The sequence below is a fragment of the Schistocerca cancellata genome, chromosome 2 (genome assembly GCF_023864275.1).
Source record: "Schistocerca cancellata isolate TAMUIC-IGC-003103 chromosome 2, iqSchCanc2.1, whole genome shotgun sequence".
In the NCBI taxonomy this organism is placed as follows: domain Eukaryota; kingdom Metazoa; phylum Arthropoda; class Insecta; order Orthoptera; family Acrididae; genus Schistocerca; species Schistocerca cancellata.
Genome location: NC_064627.1, coordinates 1,067,884,409 through 1,067,903,718, shown reverse-complemented (window position 1 = coordinate 1,067,903,718; position 19,310 = coordinate 1,067,884,409). Strand labels below are relative to the sequence as shown.

Sequence of the window (19,310 nt, the reverse complement as noted above, 5' to 3'; positions counted from 1 at the left end):
GGACGTAGAATCTGACAGAGGTTCAGGGCACCCTCTTTCCCTTGGGCTTGGGATACTGCCCCTAAAAGGCGGAACAACCAGCAGTGATGAAAAACATAAGGATACAGAGGGCAATGAAAACCACTACATGTAAATTGAAGGGGGATCACTACTGTCAGCTGCAGCTGGACATTAAACGGAACAAGCGGCGACGAGCGAAAAATGTTTACCGGACCGGGATTCGAACCCAGGATCTCCTGCTTACTCCCCACACCCCAGCGAGAGCCACCTATCCGCCGTGAGGTTCGCCGCGGCAGTCTGTGCAGTTGCGATAACGCTGTGTCCCGGATTGCGCAGTGGTTAGCGCACCTGCCTAGCAAGCAGGAGATCCCGGATTCGAATCCCGGTTCGTTACACATTTTCGCTCGTCGCCGCTGACTCCGCGTGATGTCCCAATACAGCTAACATCAGTAATCCCCCTTCAATTTACATACAATGTTTCACAGCTGTGGACTCTACGTGATGTATGTTCTTTCGGACATGCCAGAAAGAATAGACACCACGCATTGATATAATTCGTATAAATGTAAACAGCTGCATTCAATAAAAAATCATTTGTATCCATACGACATGTAGCCTGCAACTGAAAAAGCGTCATGATGATCTCTCCGTTGCCAAAGATTCCAGATTTGTTCAAATGGTTCAAATGGCTCTAAGTACTATGGGACTTAACATCTGAGGTCATCAGTCCCCTAGACTTGGAACTCCTTAAACCTATCTAACCTAAGGACATCACACACATCCATGCCCGAGGCAGGATTCGAAACTGCGACCGTAGCAGCAGCGCCTAGAACCGCTCGGCCATATGTCCAGCTTCAGGTTTGTCCCCCATTCGGTTTTCCGGGAGATTACCGAGACAAAAAGACTGAATAACCCATCAGTATGTTAGAAGTTCATTAATGAAACAGTAAGAGTGTACGAGTCTGAGCATAGAACGTCAGAAACTAGAACGTGGTAGCGAAGCTAGAAAATGTGGACATAGAAATGCAAAGGCTCAACCTAGGCATATTAGGGGGTCAGTGAAACGCAATGAAAAGAAGATAAGAGTATATGGTTAGACGAATATAGGGTAATATCAACAGCAACGGGAGTAGGATTCGTTATGTATTGGAACTTACATTGAAGAGTAACCTACTTTGAAAATTCAGTAATAGAATCATTCTCATGAGAATCCACAGTAAACCAACACTAACAACAATAATTCAGGTATCTAAGCCGACACCACATGCAAAAGATGAATAGATAGTGGGACTATATGAGAGGTTGGAGTGGGCACTCAGCGTGGAAAACGAAAACATAAATATGAGGGGTTGGAACGGTGGGGGTAGGGGAAGGAACTAAAGAGATGTTACGAGGAAATATGGAGTCAGTAATAGGAATGAGAGAAAAGAGAGATTAACTGAGTTCTATAACAACCTTCAGCTAGAAATAACACATACACTGTTCAAAAATCACAACAGAAGGAGGCAACTTTCTCATGTTTCCTATTATTTTTTCTGTTTGTAATTGGCAGGATGTGACTATTCTTTGTAGATCAGTGTCTCATCCACTCTTATTGACTGGGTAAAATACTACGTATCTGACCACATCGAAGTTTATAGGTCGGGTTAAGCACTCGATAATACAAAAATGTTTAGGGTGGCTCGGTGGTTCAATGGATGTCACACTACAATTTCAAAGGTCTGGTGTTCGAGCCCCCTTGGATCCTTGGACTTTTTTGTCTTCAACTACACTTTCGCTTCTGACAATGATTTTTTAGCGTGGGAAATGCAAGCTGCGTCGTGGTCGTTCCGTTTACGCTATAGGTCCACGTGTAAATAACTGGCTAAGACAGTTCGCACGGCAGAGAATTGCAACGACATAGCACCTCCATCTGTACCTGCCTATCAATGTACTGCGGTGTTCAAATAAGCTTTCAGCTTCCGGAAAGATTTACTAGCTTCACTTGATGTCTGACTTTGAAAATCCAGTATGGTGGTAAGCTCCCACGTTCTGTAATTGGAGCCAGTAAACGTAGTCGTATGGAATCAGAGGAAGAGTGCATTTAGTCCTGCAGTACCTCGTTCCTTGCCATTAATACACTACTGGCCATTAAAATTGCTACAGCACGAATATGACGAGCTACAGGCGCGAAATTTAACCGACAGGAAGATGATGCTGTGAGATGCAAATGATTAGCTTTTCAGAGCTTTCACACAAGATTGGCACCGTTGGCGACACCTACAACGTGCTGACATGAGGAAAGTTTCCAACCGATTTCTCATACACAAACAATAGTTGACCGGCGTTGCCTGGTGAAAGTTGTTGTGATGCCTCGTGTGCAGGCAGGAGTGGCCGAGCGGTTCTAGGCACTACAGTCTGGAACCGCGCGACCGCTATGGTCGCAGGTTCGAATCCTGCCTCGGCAAGAATGTGTGTGATGTCCTTCGGTTGGTTAAGTTTAAGTAGTTCTAAGTTCTAGGGGACTGATGACCTCAGAAGTTAAGTCCTATAGTGCTCGGAGCCATTTGAACCATTTTGATGCGTCGTATAAGGAGGAGAAATGCGTACCATCACCGCGATTGCGGTTTATCGTATCGCGACATTGCTGCTCGCGTTGGTCGAGATACAATGACTGTTACTGCAGTACCTCGTTCCTTGCCATTAATACACTACTGGCCATTAAAATTGCTACAGCACGAATATGACGAGCTACAGGCGCGAAATTTAACCGACAGGAAGATGATGCTGTGATATGCAAATGATTAGCTTTTCAGAGCTTTCACACAAGATTGGCACCGGTGGTTTCAGGAGGATAATACGGAACGCCGTAATGGATCCCAACGGCCTCATATCACTAGCAGTCGAGATGACAGGCATCTTATCCGCATGGCTGTAATGGATCGTGCAGCCACGTCTCGATCCCTGAGTCAACAGATGGGGACGTTTGCAAGACATCAACCATCTGCACGAACAGTTCGACGACGTTTGCAGCAGCATGGACTATCAGCTCGGAGACTATGGCTGCGGTTACGCTTGACGCTGCATCACAGACAGGAGCGCCTGCGATGGTGTACTCAACGACGAACCTGGGTGCACGAATGGCAAAACGTCATTTTTTCGCATGAATCCAGGTTCTGTTTACAGCATCATGATAGTCGCATCCGTATTTGGCGACATCGCGGTGAACGCACATTGGAAGCGTGTATTCGTCATCGCCATACTGGCGTATCACCCGGCGTGATGGTATGGTGTGCCATTCGTTACACGTGTCGGTCACCTCTTGTTCGCACTGACGGCAATTTGAACAGTGGACGTTACATTTCAGATGTGTTACGACCCGTGGCTCTACCCTTCATTTGATCCCTGCGAAACCGTACATTTCAGGAAGGATAATGCACGACCGCATGTTGCAGGTCCTGTACGGGACTTTCTGGATACAGAAAATGTTCGACTGCTGCCCTGGCGGGCACATTCTCCAGATACCAATTGAAAACGTCTGGTCAATGGTGGCCGAGCAACTGGCTCGTCACAATACGCCAGTCACTACTCGTGATGAACTGTGGTATCGTGTTGAAGCTGCCGGCCGCGGTGGTCTCGCGGTTCTGGCGCTGCAGTCGCAGGTTCGAATCCTGCCTCGGGCATGGGTGTGTGTGATGTCCTTAGGTTAGTTAGGTTTAAGTAGTTCTAAGTTCTAGGGGACTCATGACCTAAGATGTTGAGCCCCATAGTGCTCAGAGCCATTTTGTGTTGAAGCTGCATGGGCAGCTGTACCTGTACACGCCATCCAGGCTCTGTTTGACTCAATGCCCAGGCGTATCAAGGCCGTTATTACGGCCAGGGGTGGTCGTTCTGGGTACTGATTTCTCAGGATCCATGCACCCAAATTGCGTGAAAATGTAATCACATGTCAGTTCTAGTATAATATATTTGTGCAATGAATACCCGTTTATCATCTGCATTTCTTCTTGGTGTAGCAATTTTAATGGCCAGTAGTGTATCTGGGACCACAAAATATCGGCTGAGTTACTGCGGACTTACGTTCGGGAGATGTGGATCACTCGTCAACTCCCGCACTGCAGTCTGAAACACTGCGCGATTGTGTTCGTCGTATACTACTTTATACTGTGGAATACGGGTGCTTTCTCTAGTTCCTTAAATGAGTCACACGCTTTGGCAATCGTAGAGTGAAGTGACGGCGCGTTAACGTGGCGGGCACTCACGGTAGACACCTTACCGCTAGCTATATGATCCGGGAGCAGCAGCAGTGAAAGTGGAGGCCCGCGCCGCGCCACCTCGTCTGCTAGCTCCTGCGCCTAGAGTAGTTGCTTTCAGCTACCAGAAGGGTATGCAATTTCATCAGCAAGGAAATGCTGGAGTGGAGTGAAATTTGGGACAGAGGAGAGCGGTATCGGGCGGTGACATTACTACATCCTCAACGAGCAGACCAGGACATTTATCATCAAGTGGCCTTAAAAAGTTATTATAACCGTATGATCACCTATAGTACATTTATTATTGTTGATTTTATTCGGCACTTCGATAAAGTTCAGGCAAAAGTTTATGAATTATGACGCCAAGTTGCCCTAGCACATACGAACGAAGTACTATACCATCTGTTGAGAACTTGCTTGGTCTTTGCACTTATCAAATGATTTTAGTAAGGATATACCTATTGTAAAACTGTAATCATAATGAAATACCAAGGGAAAGATGGCAAGTGACTCCTCTCTCTCTCTCTCTCTCTCTCTCTCTTTCTCTCCCAAACAGGCACACACACACGTACACTCAACTTCCACCGAAGTAAATTGTTCTGCAGTGTTGCATAAGCAACATGATAAGAGGCGTAAGAGATGTGTTGCGTGTTAAAAACACGAATTTACTGCCGTCGACGATATTGTTCTTGTGAATTTTATATTGTTTTCACATAACAGTCAGATCAAAATTTCCACAAATTATAAATACATCATTGGGCACCATTAAAACTTGCAAAGGTATGCGCTCGACTGACATTATGTTTCAAGTGTAGGAACGGTCAATGAAATGTAAGTTTTCAGTTATTTGTTAGCCGAAAACAGTTCTGTCAAAGTACTGAAAATAGTAATGAAATTATTAGTGTGAGAATTACGTTTACGGTCTGAAAATTTTTTTATTGTGCACTTGCAACTCGCATATCAATCAACGTTTAAGTGAAGGAAGCAACATATGTAATATTTCTCTTTAGATTCTTCAAAACTTCGATTTACAATATTATATTATTTGGTTGTGCAGGGTGGAGTGTTTTGCTGGCAGTTTCGAAAAATACGCGAAAAGTTAGTATTCGCCAACAAGGCCGCAAGGCGCTCTGTCAGAAGAGTGCAAAAGAGTTCGTCGCTGTACGACGCATTGTAGTCTCCACTCACCGTACACATACAGGAGAAGCAGTGGACGCCCACGACGTTGATTGCGTCTGCCGGCACTGGCTCGCCCTCATTTTCGCACGTCTGTGTCGTTCCTGCAACAAAGGATTACTGCGTGTCAAAAATATTAAACAAGTTCTCCACTAAGTAAGAGTATTCCAGCAACCGTTACGCCAGTCGGTGATATTGTCACAGTGAGTAGCTATCATTTTGTTTACGTCACACATATTTTGATAGTTCCCACCGTCGTTAATTTTAACACAACACGTTTTTCAGCTGTTGAGTTACGAAAGCATACAGTATACTAGTTTAGATTCTATATACTCGTAGAAGTGGTTCGAGAATGTATGGACATGTTGCAATTATTGTAATGACATTGATAACTGACAACATTAACTTGTTTATGTGGAACAATAGAAAGCCTAAGAGTAGATAATAATTCCAATGTACTTAAGGATTATTTTCATATTCTATAACTTTGGTATCATATACAAACCACGTTTTTTTCTATAAATTCAGTGTTATTGACATTATGAAGCTATTTTACTCTCTATGCAGATAAGCAACGTACTGTTTGCTGACTTCAAGCTGTTGTCTGGAGTGTTACTAGGAAAACAGTCGACCTTAAATGGGCACTTTTCTCTCAAATCAAAGCCTGCTACGTGCCGCTGAGATAGGCCAAATAAATATTGCTCGTCGCAATTTTTATGTGACACCTACAGCTATTTACGGGAAAATGCCAGTTTGTTTCTCGGTATAAACATTTTTTAAAATTGTATTCGCTCATTAGATAGAACAATCCCAAAGTGTTTTAGGACGATATTCGGTTCTCTTCGTGATCTAATACTTTCGCCATCACAAGGTAACGCACAAACTTATAGATGCTGCAAAAAGTAAAGAAAAAATATCCGCACACACTTAGTCAGCGAACATGAATTTTGTATCGTAGGGTTATAAAATTTGACATAGTTTTTAAAGACAGATTCTCCCAATAAAATTTCATTATTTTTCGAAACAGCTCAGCTATAATGGTAGGAACGATGTTGATCTGAAGAAAGTTCTTGAACCACTCACTACGCATAAATGACCATTTTTACTGTAGGAAATTAGATGGCCCCCATGAACAAAGAAACAAAAGGTAAACAAGAAGTCCTATGTTACTAGATTACTTTTAACAGAATAAAGGACAACTCATATGCAGTTCATATAACATTCCGTAGAGAAAATGGTGAAATATGTAAAAGCAATACAAAATATACACTGAAAGTGTAACAAGAAATACAACAATTTAGAAATGCAGCAGTGCTATCGGTTGTCCTTTTTTTGCAAATTTTGAAGCGTATGGTTGATTTTTACATATCCACCGGCAATCTAGTGCCGGAAATGTCTTAAAGGTTCAAACCTACTAACATTTTCCAAGATTAGACAAGACCAGCAGCAACTAGAATCATAGCTAACAGATATCACAATGAAACTTCCTAGAAGATCAAAACTGTGTGCCGGATCGACAATCGAACTCGGTTTAATAATTATCGTATGGACACTGATACATTGTTACACTGTTACAAATGAAAGAGAACAGAAAGCTACGATTCTGCGCTTATTTTACTTATAAGGGAGCTGACGCTCGTTTTTGCATTGAAAGATTAAGTACGACCATATAGCCGATACTGAAAAATTCCACTACTTAGTAGCATTGTAATTTTTTTCTGGTGTCACCAACCAGAAGTTTGCGTTAGATTTAGACGTGGAAATGAAAAAACTACTAAGGAAGGAATATTACTGTTTGTTGTACCGTCGACAATGTAGTCACTGAAATCGGTGCACGAGTTTGGGGAGGTCAAGAGGAAGGGATTTGACCTTGTCTTTCTCAAAGGAACCAAGCAGGAATTCGATTTAAGCAATTTAGGGAAATCACGAAAAACCTAAATCAGGATAACTGAACGGCATTAGTATGGAAGCAGTAACAGATTGACTAACTTTTTAATCCATCTTTTCATAATACATTGATGGAAAATAAAATCGCAACACCAGGAAGAAGTTGTGCGATATAAACTGAAGTTGATAGTCGTGTTTCTACATATGAAAGATAATGTCTGTTCCAGTTTCACGCCAGTCGGCGAAGAGTGGCGCTAGTAGCATGCAAATCAGTTTGCTTGAAATACACGCTGTAACGATCGTAAGCGTTAGTTACCTTTGAGACTGGACTTGGTGAACTGATGCTAGTCAAGAATGCCTTTAAGGTGACAAAGATAACATTATCAACACCTCGTCGAGTTTGAAAGTGGTCGTGAAATAGGGCTAGGAGAAGCTAGATGTTCCTTCTGCGATATTGCAGAAAGACTTGGCAGGAATGTAGCCAGTGTACGTGACTGCTGGCAGCGGTGGTCACGAGAATGTACGGTCGCAAGAAGACCAGGCTCCGGACGGCCAGGCGATGCAACCGAGAGGAAAGCCCGTCGTCTTCGGCGTATGGTTCTGTCGCATCGTATTGCATCTGCAGCAGCAGTTTGAACAAGAATTGGCACCATAGTGACACAACGAACTGTTACAAATTGGTTACTTCGACATCTCCGAGCCAGACGCCCGGTAGCGTGCATTACACTGACCCCAACAACCACCGTTTACGATTACAGTCGTGTCTAGCGAGAGCTCACTTAAAGACAGGATGGAAGTCTGTTGTGTTTTCTGACGAAATCTGGTTCTGCGTCGGTGTCAGTGATTGCCATGTGCGGGTTAGGTGGAGGCCAGTTGAGGACCTGCAATTAATCAGCGGATCACTCGCGCTGCTGCTGCTGCACAGGCAACTGCATTGAACGCTGCCGAGATGCCATACAGACGCTACCGTCGTCGCTCTAAGCAAACAGTCTATAAAATCATCGAGAACATTGAATTTTCAACATCTGCTGCAGACAAGAAGAAGAATGCTGTGAAGACTTGCTGCCACTGCTCTTGTCGACAGACCCTGTGTTTTCTGTGGATGTAGAATTAATTTTAGTATTGATATTAATGATAGATTTACACATGGTAATGGTTGGCTTACTGTAGCTATTGTACGAGGAGGTACAGGAGTACCTAATGTTCCAGGACTCGAGAGTTTTGTAGACAGAGACATTATCGCTTACCGTACCTATCATATGGCTGAACTGGCAAATAAAGACTTTGTTAAATCAGCTTATATTTCTACCTCTGCATTGTCATTGTATACTCGTAATAAGAGAAAAATATCTGTTAATGAGTCTGTGTTCATTTGGGTTAAAGGTAAAGGAGTTTGTGAATATGTAAAGTTTGTTGGTGATTGCACTTTGTATTTTCATAAATAAAGTGATCTGTAGCGTAGCTGAAAACCGGACAAGGGTACATCTAGAATCTGTCGGCATAGAGTATGTAACAGCATGTTACGTCATCACAGTGACCAGTTGACCTTTGACCCCAATTAATTCGAGGATCTGCTCGATCACCAGAGCTGTCTCCAATCGATCTCACATGGGACTCCATCGGACGACAACTCCAGTGTCACCCACAACCAGCCTTAACTGTCCCCGTATTGACCGACCAAGTGCAACAGGCATGGAATTCCATTCCACAAACTGACATCCGGCACCTGAGCAATACAATGCATGCAATTTTACATGTCTGCACTCTAGCGGATACACCGGTTATTAATGTACAAGCGTTTCACATTTGCGATGGCTTATGTCGCTCATACTGAGCCGTGGTAAAAATTGCTGTTTTGAAGAGCGCGCCGCAGCGCGTAGTGTGAAGCAGTCGCCCTCCGTTTCTGGCGGTGGTGCCGCTATGGCAATCGCAGCTTTGGTGTCTCCCTCTGGTGGGAAAGGGGAAAGGTTGCCTGTTCACGTGCATTTAAGGGGCGCTTTGAGCTCGCCAGTGGGTCACTCTGGGTCAGTCTCTCGTCCCCAACTTGCTAGTCTGTCTCTCGTCCGCATTTGTTAGGCAGTTAGTGTCTGTCTATCGTTAGGAGTGCTAGTATGTCTGTCGTTCGGATTAACGTTTAAAGCCGGCAAAATGAGAGTCTTTCCACTCCGCCAGTAAGAGAACACAGCGAGTGGTCGCCCGGTCGGGGCTTAGTTCCTACATCTGAGTCTGCGCGTTAGGCCGCCAGTCTGCTCGAGTTTGCTCAGGCAATGGTCATTGACGGTTGGATCGATCGGATGGTCGGTCGCGTACTGAGACACAAGATGACTTGTCCGTCTCGAGCGTCGGCGCATGTGAGGTCGCCATGTGAATCCAGTGGGCCGCGGCGTATAGCAGTCGACACGAGAGCAACAGGAGTCAACCCACATGTCTGCCCGGTGCGAGCTGCGACGCCGTGAGACGGGAGATCGGCACGCCTTCCTGCGTCCGTTGAAGCGGCTGGCAGCGGACGGTTCGTGAGGGCGATTTGGGGGTGCTGCGCCAGGTCTTCTTGAGAAATCGCAGTTTATTAGAAGCTAAGTGATTGGTGATATGTTGTTTGATTTACTCTTGTTAAATTCTACTTGTTTTCTTGGTGAGGTCACCAGCCGTTTTGCTATGGGGTCGTTCCACCATTCTTCTCCGTCTGCCCACCCCCGGGAAGGTGGTTGTTTATAGATTGGGTGGTCCGTTTTTCCCTTGTTGAGTAGGGGCGAGTTAGAGCAACCTGCGGTTCGGGTTGTTCGGTAATCTCCCTATCAATCTACCGTACGTTAGTAGCTGTGTCATGTTTGTCGGATTTGGTGTGTTGACGAATTTATTGCTTGGAGTGTAACGGCCTAATACCTGAAATATGTTTTGATCTTTGAAAACTTTGATATTATTGCCTATGATCTTGGGAGGCGGCATCTGTGTACTGTAGAGCATCTTAACTATTGTTTGGCCAACATTGTAGAATTTTATATAAGATTGCATTTTAATGATCATTTTAGTATATAAAGTTGCCACCCTGACTTAAAATCAAGTTTCATCTTCGGTGGTAAGGTTAATATTTTAATTTTGTGCCGTTTCCATCCCTCCTACGGGGGATGCGTAGCTTGTGTGCTTGTGTAAAATGTTATCTGGTGTGTTGCAGATTTGCACCAGTGTAGTCTTTCAGAGGCTGAGCGGTCGTAACTACGGCCGTGTCAAAAGGGAGCGGCAAGGTTCTCTGCCCGAAAGCTCATATGTCAAAACTTGTTTCTTTCTGTCTCTGAATAAATTGCAACTTTGATATTTAGAGGGTGCTTTCTGATTATAATTTTAAATCTGTTTCTTTTAAAAAATGCTTTTAGGCACTATTAAAGTGAATAAAATTTCCATTTGTTAAAAGGAATTTGGTTATGATTTCATCAGTTACTCCCTGGCAACTACTTCCATGCTTACATAGTGTGATTAAATGTGTTAATGTTCTTGATGAATCGCTAGTAAACAAAATAAATTCTTAAGAACATTCTTTTAAAATAAATCACGGTTCACATACATTAACATATGATCTTGCATTGTTAATCACATAAATATTTTACGTATAGGAGTGCATTCCCGAAATTTCATTACGCTACATTAATTATTTTTTGGTGTTGCCATTTTTTTCCTCGCTGTAAACATGTAAGATGAAACACGGAAACTGCCAAGGCCCAAAAATGATCTAGTAACCCTGAACGTATGCTACAATGTCCAAAAATGGGACATAAGAGTATATTTACCCGCAAGTAAAGGTTATGATGGTATGATTGTGGTTGCTTCTCACATGCTTACTAGCGAGTGTACTCCTTGACCGGTTACACGAATGGACGATGTGGGATACAGAACGTGGCAAAGATAATGCTGGTTATTCTACTGCGTTAATTTTGAGAGGTGAGACTCACAGGGAACGGTCGTTTAGATTACAGCGTCGAGGCTTTGTTAATAGAAAATGGGGCAATGGAAAAGAAGTTGGATCGAGCCTCAAAGGTCATCTGATAGGAGCGGAGTTGTACAAATGAAATTAAGCCGTGTAGAGGAAAGCGAGCCGCGTTGTTTGTGTTGCAAGCGGGGCTCCTCGGCAAACGCGATGGCCGGCCAGATTGCGGACACCTGCCCGCCTTTCAACACCTGTCCTGTCCGGCGCAGACCCTTTGCAGAGTTTCCAGACGAGTGCTGTTAGCGGCAGCACCTCTGCAGCGCTCGTGTCGCGGTGTCTGCAAAATAGCCTGGCCGCTCACTCGCTCGTAACTGGGGCCGTCCGGCAGCTGCGAGCGTGGGTGAAACCTTTTGTTGACGTTGTGGTCGGAGTACATTACGACGGCGTTCTTTCCTCGCGCGCTCGCCTCCCTAGAACCAGGTGGCGCGCCCGAGAAGTATTGGCGCAATTAGCGGTTTGGACGGTTGCGAAACATCGCGAGACGCTGGGAGCCCGGCTGGCGTTCCGCTACGCTGACCACTGGCCGGAGGGTCCGCGCTGAACACTTTGCGGCCAGCCGCGCCGCAGGGGCTGAGGCTACCGCCGAGGCAGACGCGTAACAGGCTGTAAAGTGATGGAGCTTTCTCTCTGACCGACCCTTTGTCTATACGTGAAGGAGCACTGCAGGGAATGGGAAAGAGTAGCCTATGCCATAGGTACTGGGGTGCAGCAGAAATGACATTAGCGACGTAGCTCCGCGTTCTGGCCCAGACGGGCCAATCGGGACAGACCGACCATCGTGTCATCGTTTGCGAAAGGCGTCAATCGGAGGAAATGGAGGGGAATTAGCATTTAATGCCCCGTCGACAACGAGGTCGTTAGAGACGGAGCACAAGCTCGGGTTAGGGAAGGAGGGAGAAGGAAAGCCGCCGTGCCCTTTCGAAGGAAGCATCCCGGCATTTGACTGAAGTGGCCTTTCTGATCTTGAGGTCCAATTTTTACCTCATTTTCAACATTTTTTTTTGAGGTGAAATCAAAAGATTAATTAAACAACGCTTATATCCTTTTATTCATCTATCTTTTATCTGCATTAAAAATTATTTTTTATCCAAAAATATTAAGGTGTTACTTAATAAAGTGTCACCCAAGATCGTAATGCACGCCATGCACCACTACGTCCGTGGACCAGGTTCAGGTAAATGGATGGTCTGAAATAGACCTGATCAAAAAATTATTAAAATATACGAGTATAGCTATGGTCAGAACCTCTGAAAAGTCAGCCGGCCGCGGTGGTCTCGCGGTTCTAGGCGCGCAGTCCGGAGCCGCGCGACTGCTACGGTCGCAGGTTCGAATCCTGCCTCGGGCATGGATGTTTGTGATGCCCTTAGGTTAGTTAGGTTTAAGTAGTTCTAAGTTCTCGGGGACTGATGACCACAGCTGTTAAGTCCCATAGTGCTCAAAGCCATTTGAACCATTTGAATCTCTGAAAAGTGAAAAAAATATCATTTTTTCACAAAGTGGCTGCTATTTGAAGAAACGTAAGAAAAATCGACTTTTCAAGCGTACATAAAAAACCGATATCTTGAAAATTGTTTAACTTTGAGGGGTTTCGACCATAGTCAGTTCAGTCCTCTACAAAAAATATCTAAAGAGCATTAAAGTCGGCCTAGTAGTTTTTCGGGAATCCAAACACCCAGCGAAAAATGTGACTTTTAGGAAATCGCGTTTAAAGTTTTGGAAAGGGTTTTTGTCGGTTTTTTGGGACTTGCCATCAGGCTGTGAGGCTTGGAGCATCAGCGCTTCCTTCCGGGCCGCAGATCTGGCTTCTTTACTGGTCGTAGACGCGCGGTGCTCTGAGTATAGGAGGCGGTCCGCGTTGCGCCTTCTGCAAAATTCGAACGACGTGTTGCCGAGTTGAATGCTTATGACTTCATTGTCTGTGCGAGTCCCATAAAGCCGTCGTTGAATATAACTGTAGACAACTTGTTTGCAATTTCGGCTACTTCTTTACCGGAATATATGTGTATTGGGAAAAGCGTCCAAACCAGCGAATTTATCGACTCGGTAGAGTTTTGAGTTTTCGCACCAACGCATCTTTCCAGTAAATTGTCATTCTGTAAGTCTTCGTATACAGGTCTGAATGCCTCCCAGCGTCGTCCGTAGGCGTTCCAAGACGCGGGACTGCCGCTGCGACGATCGTATATTTCGACTATATGCAATCGTTTACGTTCAAAAATGGTTCAAATGGCTCTGAGCACTATGCGACTTAACTTCTGAGGCCATCAGTCGCCTAGAACTTAGAACTAATTAAACCTAACTAACCTAAGGACATCACACACATCCATGCCCGAGGCAGGATTCGAACCTGCGACCGTAGCGGTCGCTCGGCTCCAGACTGTAGCGCCCAGAACCGCACCGCCACTCTGGCCGGCAAAGCGTTTACGGGCAAAACGGTTTCACCCACACGTTGCCCATAATATAAAGTATCGAAATACGCTTAAAAATAGAATTTTGAAACATTTCGACCAGAAAACCCCCTTATGCTATTAACGGAAATCATGGGAAGTCTGAATCAAAATGGCCGGACTCGGGTTTAAACCGTCGTCGTCCCGAATGCGAGTTCAGTGGGCTAACCACTGCGCTACTCGGCTCGGCGGCGTCTTTCGAATGCGGAAAGAAGGAGTCTGTGGTCAGTACACAGCTCTGCCCTCTGTTGTCGGCCTTTCAGGCCTCGGAAAGCTACTCCTCACTCAAGTAGCTCCTCAGCTGGCATCACTAGGCTGGGTGCACGCCGCTCCAGTCCTCCCACCAAGAAAAAGTTCCTGACAGCTCCGGGAACCGAACCGGAATCTGCCTGAGCATAGAAGCCAGGTACGCTGGCCACACAGCTACGCAGGCGGACATTAGCGACGTACTTAACATCGAATCCGAGGTTGTCGTTGCCGAAAGAAGTTTGATACGTTGGAAGCGCAATAATGCACGAGAAATGAACCAATGAGAATGTAAAAATCAGAATACTACTAGAAAACAGAGCACTCCTCTCTAACAGCAGTCGACTGTTATCAAACATAGGTCTCAACTTGGGAATACAATTTCTGAAAATGTGCGTCTGGACTACATTGCTAAACAGAAGCGAGTCATAGACGGTCACAAAACCAGAAAAGAAGAAAATCGAAGCGTTAGATGTGTAGCGTTACAGGAAGATGATGAAAATTAAATGGATTAATAACAGTAGGAGGAGGGTCTCAACGGAGAAATAATTGAAGACATTGACCTTAAATGCTACTCTTTGATGAAGAGTGTCCTACAGGCGAGGAACTTGCGACGGGCCTCAACAAACCAGTAAAATGACTAGTGATCTCCACCCCCCCCCCTCCCCTCCTCCCCAACCCACACAACACAAAAAGTCCGAAGGCATGTTATTCCAAGATAGAAGTCGGCTGAAACCTTGTGTTATGTGACAAAAATAAATAGAAATGCGTGTGTAAATATCAAAAATTCCGCTAAAAAAAGAAAATGTCTAAAGACTTCGAGAATACCGTGAAACAAGACTACAGAATCAAAAATCAAACCCCTATGTTTGTTAACGGACGACAGACTGTAAAATGTGTGGTAATTACAAAGCTACCAGCCATAAAACTTGTGTCATGTAAGACAGACCGAGCGAGGTGGCGCAGTGGTTAGCACACTGGACTCGCATTCGGGAGGACGACGGTTCAATCCCGCGTCCGGCCATCCTGATTTAGGTTTCCCGTGATTTCCCTGAAACGCTCCAGGTAAATGCCGGGATGGTTGCTTTGAAAGGGCACGGCCAACTTCCTTTCAAAATGGTTCAAATGGCTCTGAGCACTATGGGACTTAACTTCTGAGGTCATCAGTCCCCTAGAACTTAGAACTACTTAAACCTAACTAACCTAAGGACATCACCCACACCCATGTCCGAGGCAGGATTCGAAACTGCAACCGTAGCAGTCGCGCTGTTCCAGACTGTAGCGCCTAGAACCGCTCGGCCACCCTGGCCGGCACTTCCTTTCCCATCCTTCCCTAATCCGATGAGACCGATGACCTCGCTGTTTGGTCTCTTCCCCCCAAACAACCCCAGCCCTAAGACGGAACAATAAGAGTTCCATTGAGGGCAGCACAAAAAATGCTGAAACATGTTACGGCAAAGAAAATGTAAACAAACGGTGTCTTCTATAAGGTGGAATATCTCTCCAACAGAAATCGTTTTGACAAATCGCTTGTAATGCAACAATCGATCAAAATCGTAATATTGATACTGAATTTCAACCAGAATGTAATTATTATTGCGGATATTCGCAGCTGTCTCCATCGATGTCCATTTCGGCGCGAGCTTTCATCCGCAAAATCAATGTCGCCACGAATGTCCACCTAAAGAGCGACTCTGCTGGGTGAAGTAGGAGCCTACCTGTGCGCGCGGTGAGTAGATCCGGGTGCCCGCGGGACCGGCCTGCTGTGTGTGATGGGGCAACGGCAGAGGGCCGGCGCGCCGCGGCCGTACACCTGCGCCCAGCGCGGCACGCAGCACCGAGCCGAACGGCAGAGTGCGGCTTTCGCCGGCCGGCGTTACGCAAAGTGAAGGGCCAGGCGGAACAGCAGGTGGAAGGCAGCGAGGCGAAAGTCCTCCGGGCTGCGCAGATAACATCGCTGAGGCCGCAGCCGTAACCCTCGCCGTACAACAGCCACAATAAATACTGCCCACTGCAAGTCGCTATTGGGACACGCTCCCGGGCGTTCCGCTACCAGCCTCAGACATCTAATGTCCCTAAACCACTATCATTACTGCCGAATCAACGCTGGAGCCCAAAGTAGCTGCAGTTCTAGCAGTTGCTTCTCGCAATTAACAGAAATTTATTTTCAATTGTCGAGGTGAGGGTGCGTTTGATGGTGTACATCGGTGAGAAATCGTCTGCTACTGAAAATCTTCGCAGGGAACTGTATAGTGCATTCCACTGGAATTGAAATAGGAATTCAAAGGTCATCCACCAATCTCATCTCTGGACCTCGAACATGTCGTTTCTAGGGCAAAGAGTTTTTCACATCACTCTTCCATTCGTAAGAAGTGCTCATACCAGTCGAGTTTATGTTTTTATACCTGTAACTCTTGTCTAATGTCTTCGCTCTTTATTTCAGCACCGACCGTACAGTGAACCACGCACTGTGGGAAAACCGGAAAGGAAGAACGTAAAAAGCGTTACAGCTGTATTGTTACACAAGGACAAAAAAAATGCGATCTTCAAAAGACAAGAAATGAGGAGAGAGTCGCTGCAGAATCCGCGAGGAAAGCAATATCTGCAAAATGCTGACTGGAAGAAGGGAGTAAATGGTAGGACATGTTTTAAGACCTCTGGAAACAACGCCATGGTATGAGAGGGAGCCGGAGGGGGAGGATTTTATAGGGGAAAGACAAATATAGAACAGTGTTTTGCTTTACGTATTTGTTACGAGATCTGTGGTGATCATTGGCAGACCATTTGAATTATCTAACTTTTTACGAGTTGTTGTTGTGGTTTATCACTTACTTCCATTTTTCTGTCCTTTTCGTGTATCCATCGGTTCTTCTGGAGCTACTAAATGGACAATGTACGGGTTTCCCATCGGTAGGTCACATTCGTACATTTCCCTGCACAGAACCAATCCTGGTGTACAATACACATGGTCTTGCTCACTTGCTGACTCGCCGACAAGGAAGATATCGAGAGCGAAGGAATGCAGATGCAGTGCACTTACAGACCAAAGCTTGTGGACCGATCTCATCGACTGTGCGGATAGAGTATCTAGAGAACTGCATAAAGAGTAGAGCACTTGCAGCGACGAGAGAGAAGGCAGCAACGCGCACAGGCGACAAATAATTCCAAGAGGAATACTAGCGAGAGAAATGACTACAGTATCGGTAGCAGATCAGATAACAGAGGCACAGGCGAAGACAGAGAAAGACAGAATGAGACTAGAAGGATAGTCAGCGAAGTGTCACGAAAACAAGTGCTAATAAGACGTTAATACTAGATATGTAAATTAACCTAACGTAGATTTAGAATCACACCACCTGAGGGTGAGACGCTCAAAGTACTGCTGAGGCTCTCGCCCTCGGGTGACGAACAGTAGTAGTAGACCGGATGGAAGCTGTCCAAGAGCGATAGGCTAGATGACTTTCTCAGGCACTCCCTCCTGGACAGAATTGGCGCTAGCGTTCTACAAATCTAAACTCTTTTCTATCTTATTAATATGAAAACTGTTAATTTTAACCCTTCATTTCGCAACGTCACTCTCAAGCAGTATCAAAATTACATAATGTTTCCTGCAACATGTTTTAAGTTTCGTCGTTGGATGGGCAATGGTACTTGCAAGCAACATTTAAGCTGTCACACAGAGTGATATTCTGTTGTCTCTGACGAAAAATTTGTGAATAGCGTGCATATTCAGCAGACAACGTGCAAAGTTATGTGAGCGTCAGTTACAAGTGTAGCAGTTTCTTTCGATTCTGTGGCGCTGTATTTTAATGTGAAACGAAGACTTCTTGTTTATGGAAAGAGGAAGTCTTGAAGGTGACTTATTACTCTAATGTGTTAGCGACTTCTTACCTGGGACATTGCAAATGGACTTATCTTTTCTGGGAAGAGGAGGCGTGGCGTTGAGTATTAGATTGACAACAAGACTGGAAGAAGAATAAAACAGTGGCCCCTGGCCAGTGAATGAAATTGAAGTATGTGCCACCCTCAGTTGGCCCGAGTATATGCCAAAAGCGAAGATACAGACTTTGTCCTGATATATAGTCGACTGTAAAATGAGGAAAATGTGGAATTGTTTTAAGACATTTCACATGCAATAGTTCAAAACGCAACCATTTTTTCAGCGACAAGTACAACACTTAGTACTTTTATTAAAGCATCCACGGATTTTTTATAGGCAATAATACTTACATGTTACATACTGTTGTTTGAAACAATGTATATAAAATTGTTCACATATATGCCTCTAATTCAAGTAACGTAATGCTTTTTCTTCGCGATATTTCTGTTTGTGCCAAATAAAGGGTTAAGTATTTCCGTTTCCCAATTAGTTTTACAAGTATTTAAAGTTGCAAGACTGTCAGACTATGCTGAAACAATAAGTTCATAATCTGTACATGTACAATTTCAGACTGAGAAAACACGATCTGTCTTGGTAACACCGAGGCAGGCCATTTGCACATGGCATCAAATGAAATAAAATAAAAAATTACAAGTCCACATCGTCCACAAGTAGCAGGGAAACGCTTTTGGTACCACGTAAGGCCCTATTAATCCATCGCCAAGTACGCCTGCCGATACGTTGATTGTGAATCGGTATTGATGCCCTATTTCCTGAACTGCTTGGGGATTTACATCTCCCAATACAAGCTGGTTGTGGAAATTCACATCACCATCTCTTGTGAACCCTGCCTCATCGATAAATAAAATCTTGGCGAACAGAGGATCTGCGGCACCCTTCTGCAGCGGGCATTGACAGAGCCGCCGTCTGCCGTGATGAGCCTGTGGCCTTAGGGCCTGAACACGCTGTAGATGGTGTGGGTACAGAAGTTGTTCATGAAGTACCCCCAGATAGTAGAGTGAGACACGCCTTCTGCTGCTGCTAATCGTCGCACACTGCTCCCTCCCAGGGGTTTCTTCCACCGAACGTAGCGCACGCTCCTCCATGTCAGGCGTGTGGACTGTGCGGTGCCTTCCACTGTCAGTGTACCAAGGTGCGAGGGTACCAGTGTGCCTCAGATGCTGCAAAAGTCTGCCAAACAGGCTATCAGGGGTCAGTGTCCGCTGTGGATATCTTTTAGCATAGAAGACACGGGCTCGCAGGCTACGTCCATCTGCTAAACCACAGTAGAATATCGTTTCCGCCATTTCACTTGTCGAGTAGAGGCTTCCATTGCTAACAAGTGGTGGAAGAGAGAAAATGTGAATGTACTATATCATCGAGCCCGCCCGGTTGGCCGTGAGGTAGAACGCACAGCTTTCCGGACTGGGAAGGAGCGCCTGGTCCCCGGCACCAATCCGCCCGGC

The 19,310-nt window shown here is 45.2% G+C and overlaps 1 protein-coding gene across 1 annotated transcript in view; it reads right to left on the bottom strand.

The window, feature by feature from the left end:
• The window catches only part of LOC126163065 (BMP-binding endothelial regulator protein), a 703,775-nt gene that overhangs the window by 147,608 nt on the left and 536,857 nt on the right, over positions 1 to 19,310 (bottom strand). Inside the window, exon 3 of the mRNA XM_049919968.1 lies at positions 5,421 to 5,512. Coding sequence (XP_049775925.1) covers positions 5,421 to 5,512 — 92 coding nt within the window. The remainder of the gene's footprint in view (positions 1 to 5,420; positions 5,513 to 19,310) is intronic.